Source organism: Chlorocebus sabaeus, chromosome 14 (genome assembly GCF_047675955.1).
Source record: "Chlorocebus sabaeus isolate Y175 chromosome 14, mChlSab1.0.hap1, whole genome shotgun sequence".
Lineage (NCBI taxonomy): Eukaryota > Metazoa > Chordata > Mammalia > Primates > Cercopithecidae > Chlorocebus > Chlorocebus sabaeus.
This window is the reverse complement of record NC_132917.1, coordinates 43,255,234-43,268,600: the sequence shown is the minus strand read 5'-3', so window position 1 is coordinate 43,268,600 and position 13,367 is coordinate 43,255,234. Positions and strand designations below refer to the sequence as shown.

The following is a 13,367-nucleotide window of genomic DNA, read 5'->3' as shown; positions in this document are numbered from 1 at the left end:
CTTTATAAGGGATATCTTAGTCCCTTCGGGCTGTTATAACAAAATACCACAAATTTATGTCTCACAGTTTGGAAGCTGGGAAGTCCAAGATCAGGATGCTGGCAGATTCGGTGTCTGGTGAAGGCCTACTTTCTGATCATAGATGGCACCTTTTAGCCGTGTCCTCACATGGTGGAAGAAGTGAGGCAGCTCACTGGGGTCTCTTTTATAAGGGCACTAATCCCATTCATGAGAGCTCTACCCCTATGTCTTAATTATTTCCCAAAGGCCTCCACCACCTGACGCCTTGGAGGTTAGAATTTCAACATAGGAATTTTGGGGGAACACAAACATTCAGACCATATCAGGATGGGTCAGGCAGATAGGATTGGAACCATCTGGTCCATCTTAATATGACTAAAAAGACATTATGTGTCTCCTGCCATCAGTCTATTGAATCAGAGGAGTTTTGTTTCTGAGGGTGCCCATTCACTTTGTAAAATGGTCCTCTACAGTTTTGTTTAAGGTGTGCATTTCTCAACATCTCCAGGCACTGCTGTTTTAATTTTACTGCATCTGGCAGCCTTTGTCAGAAAGTATGGCTTAGGGCAAGATGGAATGTGTGTTTCTGTTTTCCTTTTCTTTTTGTGTTTTTGTGTGATTTCTAAGAGGAGAGAAGGTCCCAGATGTCTTTACCAAGTCATCTTAGACCTAAAAGTCTTTGGAAACTACCTCACTAGATCGGGTAGAAGATGATCCAGACCTGAACGAGGGCAGAGATTATATTGATAAAGTAACAGCATGGATTGATTTGTTGTTTGGGGATTAAATTAGGCAGGGCACATAGTAGGGCCTCCATGAATGTTTGATGACTCTTGAATGAACATAAGTGGATCTTTTCAGTTTTAGGGTTTTATTGAAGCTTTGGTAGGAATTGTGCCAGTATATCTGTAAAGTTTACTTCTATGGTTACCATGCATGACTTGAGTCAGTTCTGGGCTTCTAGAGGAGAGGTTACGGACTGGTGGCCAGTAGGACAAACTAGCCCACCACTGTTTTATTTGGCTTTCATGGTGAGTTTTGTGGTTTTTTTTTTTTCCTTTAATTTCCTGCCAGCATTTCAAAATAGATTTCACATAAAAACCAGGGTTTCTGGCTTCTCTTCAAAAAACAGAAGATCTGGCAAAACTGAACTTATATTTCCTCATGGCAGCTACTCAGCTGACACTGACTGCTTTAGACAAAAGTACATTGCTGCCTCTGTCGCTCACTGTTCCTGTGGGCGTTTGAGCTTGTGACTCTAAGGGCAGCGCTTTCAGGAAGCTGTTTTCTAAATCTTAACATTGTTACTTTTAGTGATCTTTCTACTTATATTGCTATTTAACACACCATATGGTTGTGTCACTTACTTAGAGTATAAGGTCTGTAATATCAGTAAGTATGTGTTTTCTGTTTCTGGATCTTATCCATGGTGCTGGTATAGGGCCTTACACACTGTGGCAAAGTGAGTACATATACATCTCTACACTGATTTGACAGGGTAATTGAGGAAGCCTGTAGTGCTGAAACAGTCAAGACCCTTTTATGATCTTCCAAAGCATCTTGACACATTGGTTGGGAAAAGATAGGGAAAAGATTATCATCATCTTGGAGAAATAATTTGTGTTTATTCATGATAATTCCTGCCTCTTATCTTTACTAAATTATCAGATAATTTCAGTATTGAAATTACTTGATAAGTTACTTGTATTGTGAAGCTGATAAGCAACATTTTGGATGTTAACTATTTTCTTGGCCGTATTAATTACCTGGATTCTTTGAAGTTAGGATTTTTGGATTTTGTTTTTGAAAAGGTTCTCACTTTTTTGCCCAGGCTGGAGCACAGTGGCACAGTCATAGCTTTCTGCAGCCTTAAACTCCTAGGCTTAAGCAATCCTCCTGCCTCAGCCTCCTGACTACGTGGGACTACAGGCATGTGACATGGCTCTAAAAAAAACAAAAACAAAAAAACTCAAAAAAAAAAAAAAATATATATATATTTTGAGATGGGGGTCTCACTATATTGCCCAAAGGTCTCAGACTCCTGGCCTCAAGCACTCCTTCCACTTTAGCCTTCCGAGTAGCTGGGATTATAGGTGTAAGTCACTGTGCCTGGTTCTTTGAAGTTAGGTTTTATAAGTATTTTCTCATAGGTAAAAGCATTTCAGAAAATAAGTGGAAAGAGCTGAGGTTTTACTGGGATATTCATTGTCAGGAAGAATATGGAAAAATGAATTTTTAAAAAAGAAGTGTTATTTGATGCTCTAAGTGCAGAGATATAATGAAAACTGTTGATGATAATATTAGAAATATGGGGAAAGGCTGTGTTTGTGCATGTGATTGGGTTGTAGAGCTCAATTTAAGTCATTGAATAGATTACATTAGGTAAAGTTTTTTTAAAAATTATTTTATGAACACAGACATATCTTTTTAGCCTCATACTAGCCAGTTAGGTAATGATTTTGAATCATCTAGTTTGAATATTGTAAATGTTGGTTTCATGCCAAGAATATTTAACCCTTATTGTGTTTTCATTTGTACATTAGGTGCGAAATTCATCCACACTTCTCTTTAGTGCCTTGATCACAAGAATTTTTGGAGTTAAAAGGGCAAAGGATGAACTTTCCAAAACAAATAGGTAAGCTCCATTTAAGGCTGACTTTACTTTTTTTAAACATACAATATTGTCCTGGCCAAAAACAATTTTTGAAATTGTGCCTACTGTTACAGATTCATCTAGATCATAAGACTATAAAAATACTATAATGAATTAGCCTTTGCTGCCAAGTTATAAACCCTTGGGCAAAAATATCAGTAAGTGGACCTTTCAAAGCAACAAAAATTGAGCAAGGTAGCAAGGGGTGAAATGTAGAGCCTGTTTCTCTGTGCAAAAGCTAGTTTTTTTTTTTTTTTTTTAATTGCATCTTCTTTAAGTATTCCTGAAATGTCCTAACTTTACTTGTATATATTATCCTAGCTTGTATAATATCTTTAATTTTATAGGTGGAAGTTTAAATGTTTATGATCCTCTCATTAGAACATCTCTCAGATTACCTTTGCATTAAACTCTGGTACTAAGAGGAACACCTATAGGTGTTAACCACAAGTAATAAACAGTGCTTTTTACTTTTGGTCTTTAGTTTTATGTTTACCCTCTAATTTGTTTTTGTCTTAACAAAACAGCTTTTTTGTTATGCCTGGAAACAAACCTGTGGAACCATTTTGATTTTGGGTAGTTTTTAGATAAAAATGCACAAGATCTGTTTTTAAAGAAGAAAAGCTTTGAATAGTTGTTCTTTAGCACTTAAGAGGATTTAATAGTAATCTAATTGGCTTGCAATTGCTAACACTAGATGTCACTGTTGCTGCACGTTTAATTACTTCCTTAATTTTATTTAGGATCCAGTTTGGCCCAGTGGTCTTTCTCTTGAGGATCTAGAGTTATATTCAAAGCCTTATTCCCTTCTTAACTAAAAAAGTCATTATGCTTCATATTTAAGTTTCAAGCTAATGTTTATTGAAATGCATTTTTGTGTGATGGAACTAAATCTTAGGAATTAAAAAAATAGGAAATCATTTTGTGATGTACTAGTGATAATTCTAATGAAACCTACTGTGGTATTTCCGAATTATCATTTAAATTGCTTCTTGTCACCCTGTAACATTCACCAGATATTTAAAAGTAAGGTAACTGACTGTAAGTATAAATCCCTTGAGCATGTTCAGGCGATACCAGAGAGCTTTTTAATTTTTTTTTTAACTGAGTAATATTTTTTAAATAAATAAAACATTACTCTTTTGGAAGGATGATTATAATTTTTATTTTTTAGCCTGTTCTTAAAGATATTCTTCCTGTCACTAACTTGAAATCACTAATAGTTGTTTCTCCTTAGCTTTGTCTGTTTTGTTAGTAATTCTTCAGTGTGCCATAGTTTAAAACAGTTGGGTCATGTTATAAGGCCTTGATAAACACGGTATAAATAAAATATGATAGGAAGTCATCAAACAAGTTAAAACTGAACTTGAAGAATTTTTTTTTTGTTTTTTATGAAGTGATTATTGAGTGTATGTATAAATATATATAAATTTTACTATGTGTAGAGAAAATGATCAGAAAATGAGAAAACCTCATTTAGGTTGTACTGAGAGTGGACGAATATGGCAGTAACACCATACAATTTTAATTTTTTAAAATTAAATTTTTATTTTAAACTTAAAAAAGTCACACTGATGGAAACCTCCATTATAAATTTATTCCTCTTGGATAGGAAAGGTTACAAAATATATAAGGTTTCTAGAAAAAAGGAAATAGGAATGAGACAGTTAAGTTTTTAAATGTGAAGAATGTTTTTGGTGAGAGGTTTTAATTTTAATAATCTGAAGATCGGTATGGACCATTATGCATACAAGGCTTCTGTTCCCTGTTTAACCCATGAAGATATATTTCTTGGCAGCCCCCATTAGGTTTGCTTTGCAAAACCTTTAGTGTCTTAAATTTGCAGTTGCTTGTGATGGTTCTTTTAGTTGTAGTTTGTTTAATTATGTCACTTTTTGTTGAAATGTTTATATGCCTGTTCCTTACAATATTAACTTCCTGAAGGAAGGACCTTTTTCATCTGTTCTGTGTACGTAATGGGCACTTTAAAAAGGCTAGTAATAATGATGTCTTGGTTGGTTACTTACCGATTGGATAACTAACCTCAGCTGGTGACACACCTCACAAGTCAGTTGTTTCCTTTCACAACCACAGATTGTCCTGCTTGCAATTTGGAAATGTGTGTTCTTGGTCAGAGGGAACTGAACATAAAAAGAACATCTGCTTTTTCCATCTAATGGGAAATAAAGGTCTAACTTGGAGTAAACAAACCTGATTTCTAGGCATTTTGCTGCCACTGGATATGAACTTAATAGGCCCCCTTATCCGCTTTGCACTTCAGTTTCTCCATCTGTATGCCAGGAATAATAAGATGTGTGCTGTGTACTGCTAGGGCTATTGTGAGGATAAAACAAACTATTAGAAGTTCATTTTCTTTAAAATATTGGAAGTCCTAGGCGATTAGAGATATAGTTTGGTTTTTCTTTCTGTTACCACTTCTATGATTGTACTCATCTGATTGTCTTGCTCTTAAGACTATGCTTTTTGAGGAGAAGGTCAGTGTCTTAACCATTCTTGGGTTCTCAGAGCCTAGCATAGTATCTGGCATATAGAAGGCATATAGGAATAATTGCCTAATGAATAAGTAAATTTTGTTACTAGAGGAGAAATAAGTCTGGTTCCTACTCCTACGTTTGTTACAATACAACCACTATAATCAACGGAGACAAGATAGCCAAGCTCTCTGGGCTTTGGTTTTCTTCTCTGTAAAATAAGGTTTGGAATATCCCTGAGGTCTTTTCTGTCTTTAAAATACTAAAGTAAAGCTTTACATAATGTTTCTGGCATTGTAAGTTTGGTAAAATGATGTATTCCCAGTGCCATAGAACAGTCCCTGCTGCATAGTAGAGATAAGAAGCAGAGGAGCAGAGGATCCTTTTTAAGTGTGTAGAGTGTACTTGTAATGACTGAATTTTTACACCCATTAATCTTATTTTAGATGTGTTTTTTGCGTTTTAAAGAATGAGAAAACACAAGTTTCACTCGTGCTTTTAAAATAACGTTATTACATTTTAATTTGTAAAGCTCTTTTCCTTTCTGTTTATTGCTGCCTGACTTGTCTTGACAGAATGAAGAACTGATTCTATGTAAAATCAGAACCAGCAAAGCTCTGCAACCTGTGCAATATGCGTGCTTTCTTAGTCTCCATCTCCATGTGAGTGGGCTCACCTTCATAGCTCCTCATTTCTTATAGGACAGGAGCGAAACTAATATGGCGCTTAGCTCTAGGTTTTTCCCTTTAGCATCTGTGTGTATTAACTGTCACCTGTGAGTCCTAGCTAAATGACACGTCAATATGTAGCAATCGGAAAAGGTTTATTTTTGACTTCTTGGAGTGCCTGCTTTGCCAAAGCTTCATACAGGTGCTTAATGTACAGCGTCATCTAGCTTTTGCACGCTTTCTCTACCTTAAATCAGTGAGCCAATGAGAACTTGAAAGCACTTATGAACTCAGTATTAACATAATAGGGGAGTACGTGAGGAATATAAAACTTGAATCTTACTCAAGGAGTTTACAGTTCAGTTAGGAAGACAAAAATTGTTATATGTGAGTCAGATACAAATAAGAGACACCATATAAAAATCACCTGTACGATGTAATATGAGTAATGAACACATTAGAAATTTATAAACAGGAGAATTGAGTGAAGTATATGTTGGGGGGAAGTAGTATTTTTTACAAGGCTTTGGGAAATGAGTAGATTTGGGGTACATGGAAACAGGCAGATTGAAAGAGGAACAAAATAATAGTCTTGTTTCCTTTGTTAAGTACAATCTCTGTTCTATCTTATTAAAGAGAGCTCATATTCAAATTAATAGCTTAGGATAATTTAGTACAATTTAAGAAGAAAATGTGTTTCTAAAATCATGGGAAGATCCAAGTAAAATTATTTCTAGTGACTATGTTGGGAGATGTTAAATTGTATTTGTTTTATTTTCCAGGGTATAAGTGATAGAGAATTATTTTAGATATTTTTCTTAATATTTTAGTGGTGTGTAGGTCTGGAAGGATCCTTCAAGGGGCATCTAATCCAGTCCAGCATCCTGCTTATAGAGAGATTTTGAAGCAGTTTCCAGACAGACTGGCTTCTCTCCTGTTCTTCATGTTTTCTAGGAAAAGAGATTCCACAAGTTTCTGTGGTTACCCACTCTATTGTTTGGGAAAGAATTGAATTCTCAAAACTAAAATTGAAAGCTGCAGGGCAATTGGGTTTTCATATTTTAGAGAATGTAATTATTAGAATTCAGAATAGCTTATTTGCTTTGAACTACGTGGTAGCTTGTAGCAAGCCCTATTTGGCCAAATTGAAAAACAGAATTTTCTGTTGACTGTGGCCAGGGTAATTTTTTTTTTTTTTTTATCCCGAGATGGAGTCTCACACTGTTGCCCGGGCTGGAGTGCAGTGGCAGGATCCCAACTCACTGCAATCTCCACCTCCCGGGTTCACGTGATTCTCCTACTTCAGCCTCCTGAGTAGCTGGGATTACAGGTGCACTCTACCACACCTGGCTAATTTTTTGCAATTTTTTTTTTTAGTAGAGATGGGGTTTTCACTATGTTGGCCAGACTAGTCTTGAACTCCTGACCTTTTGATCCGCCTGCCTTGGCCTCCCAAAGTGCTGGGATTACAGGCATGTGCAGCCAAGGTAATATTAACATCCTCAAACCCAAACAGTTCTAATTTTCGCCACTGAACAAGCATTTATTATGTTTTTACTCTGGGCCAGGCCCTCTGCTAGTTACTGGGATCCAAAGATAAATCAGAAATACTCTCTGCCCTAGGGGACTCCAAGTCTGATGAAGAATATGGCAGTTATCTGTGGTCGTGGAGTCTCTGTTCAGTTGTATAGAAGGACAGGAGAAGTTGTGAAGGAAGGTAACATTTCTTTAGTGCCTGGGCCATGCCAGTCCCTTTATACATGTCTAACTTAGCCGGGATTGCAGCTCTGCGAGGTAGGTGGTGTCATTCTCGTTTCACAGAAGAGGAACCTAAGGCTCATGAGGTTTAGCTACTTGCCTGTGGCCATACAGCCAGAAAGTGGCAGAACTAGAACACAAAGTGAGTTCATCTGCAAAGCACATCCTGTTACGCACCAAACAACGGATTCCCACATGGGCAGGGTGTCACCTTTTTGGAGTTGGCTTTAGATTTTATTTTGTCAGACTCTGGGAAATTAGCCACTTCACCCAAAGTCTGAATGTTGCCCAATAATCTCAAATCTCCCACATGGTAGGTTGATTTTAGCAGGAAAGGTAGGAGCGGACCAGAGGGGAATTTTGTTTTGAGTTGACTTTAAGATTCTTTATCTGGATCATGAAAGACAATAAGGATTGTGTACTTTCTGATGCATGAATGTTATTTACCTCAATGAGCCCCTCGCTGTTCTCGTGTAGACAGAGGTGAGGGAGGAGCAAGGCTCAGGTTTCTAATGTTAACCAGGGATGTCGTAAAACTACGACGGTAGAAATCCTAGTTTTCTGGTTAGAAAGTAGAGAATGAATGAAATTACCCCAGTAAGGATATCAATGTTGCTAGCAAGAAGTTAACTTTTTTTTTTTTTAACATTTGTCTCTATAAAACTCTTATATTTGATAATAGTTTGGTGCTATTGATAGAGGATTTTGAGGTTTATGACAATTCTTGCTTATGATGTGATTTCTCTAGACTTAACCTAAACTTGTTTAGAGTCTGTGCTTATATCTTTCGATGATATCTTCAATTAAAATGATACTAATAACCATTATTATTATTTGTTTTTATCTTTGAGAGGACCTAGGAAGTCATCCAGTCTCATTCTCATTTTGCAGATCTGAAAATTGAGGTGCAGAAAAGTTAAGCATTTTATGCAAGGCCACAGAGCTAGTGCTGGTGATAGAATTTAATGGTTATTTTTCGTTCACAATAAGCTCAACTAGAACATTTTTAAAAATCAGCCGATTATTTAGAAATGAAGTTTCTGTTAGCAACAATAATACTAGTTTGGATTCAGATGATTCTAGTTTAAAATATGAAGTTGATTTTCTTAAAGAGGTAATTATTGTAGGATTATAAATATGAATGATTTGAAAGTAAAGAGCTCCAGTGTTTTGATATAGTCTGGAGTGTCATTCATGCGTTTTCCAGAGTTGTTTGTAGGCAGAGTAGATAAATGAGTATTTTTGGAGGCTGAGAGATAAAGTACAAGTTTTGTGTAACTCTGGTTGAGATGTTCCTAAAGTCAGAATTAAGTCTATACTGACACTTTGGCCTACTAGAGAGTTTCATGTTTCAAGTTTTTGTTCATTCTTAGGTTCATAGATTACAGGTAGGAAAACCACAAATAAAGTTTTTAACTGAAAAGAAGTTCTTAAAAAGAAATGTTTTCATGAACTTGAAGTGGGAATTAGTCATTGTGTTCTTAAATATTGACTCTTACGGGGACCAAGTAATCTTTATTTCTAATTACTGCTTCAGGCCATTGCCTTCTTTTATAACTAAGACATTGTTGCTTTAGTTTGAGCATGTTCTATGGAATTTTGGCAATGCATGCATCCTCTTTCTGCATCTTAGTAAAAGCATGAGTAAATATTTTTTCTTAGCTTTGGTATTTTTGCAGCTTACATTTTATATGAGCCAGACTAATATAATGTAATACCAGGATTACATAATTTAAGACGTCAGGATTGCTTCCAGGACTATGAGATAAAGTCTTCATTTATTGGGGGGTTTACAAACAGTATTTCTTGCTCATTCAGTACCTGTAGAGAAACACCACAGAGCTATTTTCCCAATGAGAAAATGGAGTCAAAGAGGTTAAAGCCAGAGGGAACAGTTTGTTTAGAACTTGGATAATATTTCTTTATTCAGAACTTGGTCCTTGTAACTATTGATTTTAGTAACGTACAGTTTGGAAATTTCAGGAATTTCCAGCTATTGTTGTTATACATTGAACTTTTAAATAAAATATACTCTTAATTTTTCCATTGAATATTCCTTATGTACCTTGGCATCCTAGTATGTACAAAAGTAGTTTATAACATGTCTGAGATTTCAAGGAGTTTACCATTTACTGAGACGTAAGACCAACATGGAAACTAGTTTAGGAAATGTGAGTATCAAACTCTCTGGTACTGACTGTCAGGGGATAAGAGGTCGGAGGAGGATGAGGCCAGTCTCCATGTAGCAGTCTGGGTTGAATCTGGACTTGAAAGGATGGTCAGGATTTGAATAGGTAGAGAAGAGGGTGTTGCATATGGGATCATGTAACATAAACAGAGATGTAGAAGTTGGAACACACACTGTACATGTCTAAGAATTAAAAGATGAATCAGATGAGGAAAGAGAGGACATGATGGAAGTGTTCATTCAGTCATTCATTCCTAGAGCAAGGATTCATGGTCACTTAGTCTGCATAGGCACTGTACTAGGTTCTGAGACTATCAGTGAGTGAGGAAAACAGACATGTCGGGAGACAAGTTTGAATTTTACAGAACATTAGGATTCCTTTAGAAGTCTTTGTATCAGAGTATTCTGTGATAAAATCATTGCTTTGGGAATTATTTGAAAGGTGATTGCATTCTGTACCACTGGCTGGTGGGCATGGAGAATGTGATGCAAGGCCTTGGAAGGGAGTTGCTCATGAGTAAGTAGCTCTCTGTGTAGATTTTAAAACATGGTTACAGCTTGGTGTGATTATTTCTGCGTTTAGTTTTTGTGTGCCACTTCTAAATTGAGTAGCAGTTATGTTAGTGGGGAATATATGTCCTATGTTTTAAGGAATACTAGTTTTTTCAAGAAATTAAGAGATATTTAGTGAAAAATAGATTTTTCTGTTATTCACTGACTAGAAATGCTGAATTAAATAATGACAGGTTTCTCAGACCATTTAATGTGCTATATAATGTGTTTTGAGAATCTTCAGGAGTGGGATATAGCATGCAGTATGAACATTTCCCTAAATTATTTGACCATGGAGATTCTCTTCTCTTCTCTTCTCTCTCTCTCTCGAAGAACATATATTGCCATTTTGTTTTCCATCCAATAGTTTGGGGAATACTGCTGTAGGGATACTGATTAAGGTAGGTGAAAGGCATGTTTCTGATTATTAGGAGCAGTAGATATATCTACTTTGAGAAAGATACATATTTGAGATATATCTTGGCAGCAACAGAAAGGCTTAGTTTTAGTTACAGCTAAATATACTGTAAATTATCCCAAGTTGTCAGATAAAAATGTAAAATAGTGTCCTACGTATAGTAGGAGTCAATACATTTGAATCTAGGAAATTTTCCTAATTATAGATCTTTTTTTTTTTTTTTTTTTTTTTTTTTTAATTTTTATTTTTTTGAGACGGAGTCTCGCTCTGTCACCCAGGCTGGAGTGCAGTGGCGCAATCTCGGCTCACTGCAAGCTCCGCCTCCCGGGTTCACGCCATTCTCCTACCTCAGCCTCCCGAGTAGCTGGGACTACAGGCGCCCGCCACTGCGCCCGGCTAATTTTTTTCTGTTTTTTAGTAGAGACGGGGTTTCACCATGATCTCGATCTCCTGACCTTGTAATCCACCCGCCTCGGCCTCCCAAAGTGCTGGGATTACAGGCGTGAGCCACCGCGCCCGGCCCCCTAATTATAGATCTTTAAAAATTCTGTAATAACTAAAATACCTCTTTGAGATAATGAACTTTATATTTTGTGTTAGAATCTTCTACCATTTTGTCAGAAGAAATTTCCATTTTCCCAACAACTTGACCATTAGTATGGGGAAGATAGTGCCTATAATACAGTTGATGAACTGATCAGCAAGATTAGTACCTAACTTGTAGTACTGTGATATATGTATCTGTTTGTGGGGTGGGTGAAGAGTGTTGACAGGGAGAAGGACATAACATAGTAACCAGCTTTGAAATTCAGTCTTGCTAGTAAATTAAGTAGTGTACTCTGTTGTTGTCATTCCTAATCCCCACAGTAATAGCACCATCTGTTAACATTTACCCAGAGGCTTGAAATAATTCAGACTTATGCAGCTAGAATGCTTTTGGCTGCAAGTAACAGTAAACCCAAATCAAAATTTAAATATAGACAACTTACTATCCCATGTATAACCAGGAAGTTTTAAAGAGGATTGATTCTTTTGAAATTGAAAACATCGTCAGAGACTCGGATTTCCCCGCATGTTTCTGCTGTGCCATCCTTGATGTGATGCCATGAGCCCCAGGCAGACTTCCTTCATGGTTTCAAGATGGCATCAGTTCCAGCCATCATATCCAGACACTGCACTGTCTAGGCACAATACCCAGTGGCCTTGTGCATTTCTGTTTCTTTTTAAGAGCAACAACATGTCCTTTTCTTTATGTTCCCATGTTCCCACCTCCACACACTCTACACACTTTTCTTCGTATCTTTTTGGCCAGAGTTAACATCTTAGCATGCCCCAGCTTATCCCTGGTGAGGGAAATAGATCCGCTATGATTAGACTAATCGGGATTCATCAGTTAGGTCTGGAGTCGGTGCTGGTCCTCCCCAAAGCACGTGACTATTCAGAAGGGTGAATACCCAACCAAAATCAATTCTGTTAAAAGGAAGGATGAGATAGAGGAATAAATATTAATTAAGCAACTAATGATGTGTACTGCTGCATTCTTCTAGGCTATCTGAAAAGCTTTGAAAATGTTTGTGTTAAGAACAGTGACTTAAATAAGAAGACTATATGTGTAGTATTTTAGCTTACTAGGAAAATATATTTTTCCTTTATGTAATTATTAAAAGATGTAAAGTAGTGCAAGTGTCTGGATATATGGTTCCATAAAATTCATTCCTGTAAACAGCTTGCATTATAAAAATTTCACCCAGGAACAAAGTCTGTGTCTTTACACATGACTTTACAAAGTTTTGTAGAATGTTAAAATAGAGATTCTGAATAGAATGTAATCAGTTCCTAACCAAGAAAATGCTGTTCTACAATATGAAATGTGTCCCTGGTTCAGAGCTAATTTCTAACAAGCTAACAGAATGTTAACATTGTTTTTTAATACAAACTCTAATTCACTTTGAAATTTCACCTCTGTATTGTAACATTGATTTTCTTCTTGTAAGGCCAAATAATGTGAAGTCGAATAGTCTTTCTAGGTTTTATGATTTTTTTTTTTTTTTTTTGAGACAGGGCCTGGCTCTGTCGCCCAGGCTGGAGTGCAGTGGCACAGCCTTGGCTCACTGCAATTTCTGCCTCCTGGGCTCAAGCCATCCTCCCGCCACCTCAGCCTCCCAGGTAGCTGGGGCTACACGTGCATGCCACCGTGCCTGGCTAATTTTTGTATTTTTTGTAGAGGCAGGGTTTTGCCATTTGCCCAGGCTGATCTCAAATTCCTGAGCTCAAGTGATCCACCCGCCTGAGCCTCCCAAAGTGATGGAATTGCATGTGTGAGCCACCATGCCCAGCCGTCTTTCTAAATTTGTTGGAATTATTACTTAATTATTTTTATTTATGAACCAAAGTATTTTGATGTAACTTTTTGGTCTCTGAACTCAACTTAGACCAGTTGTCCTGAACATTCTTTCTTTCTCTGTCTGCTAGGTTTCTTTCTTTTCTGTCCTCTAAACTCTAAATGTTTTTTTTCAGCACATACTGCCTCCATAGAAGTGGTCCATGAGGTGGTCTGGGTCAGGTCAGACCACTCAGGCTCAATAGAAGATGGGGTCAGACTAACTTGAGAAAGAAA

The 13,367-nt window shown here is 36.8% G+C and overlaps 1 protein-coding gene across 9 annotated transcripts in view; it reads left to right on the top strand.

Moving 5' to 3' along the window:
* The window catches only part of THADA (THADA armadillo repeat containing), a 351,338-nt gene that overhangs the window by 97,646 nt on the left and 240,325 nt on the right, over window positions 1-13,367 (top strand). For all 9 annotated transcript variants that reach the window (XM_073022941.1, XM_038006864.2, XM_073022942.1 and 6 more), the window contains one exon: window positions 2,565-2,656. In XM_073022941.1, the coding sequence (XP_072879042.1) occupies window positions 2,565-2,656 (92 nt within the window). The remainder of the gene's footprint in view (window positions 1-2,564; window positions 2,657-13,367) is intronic.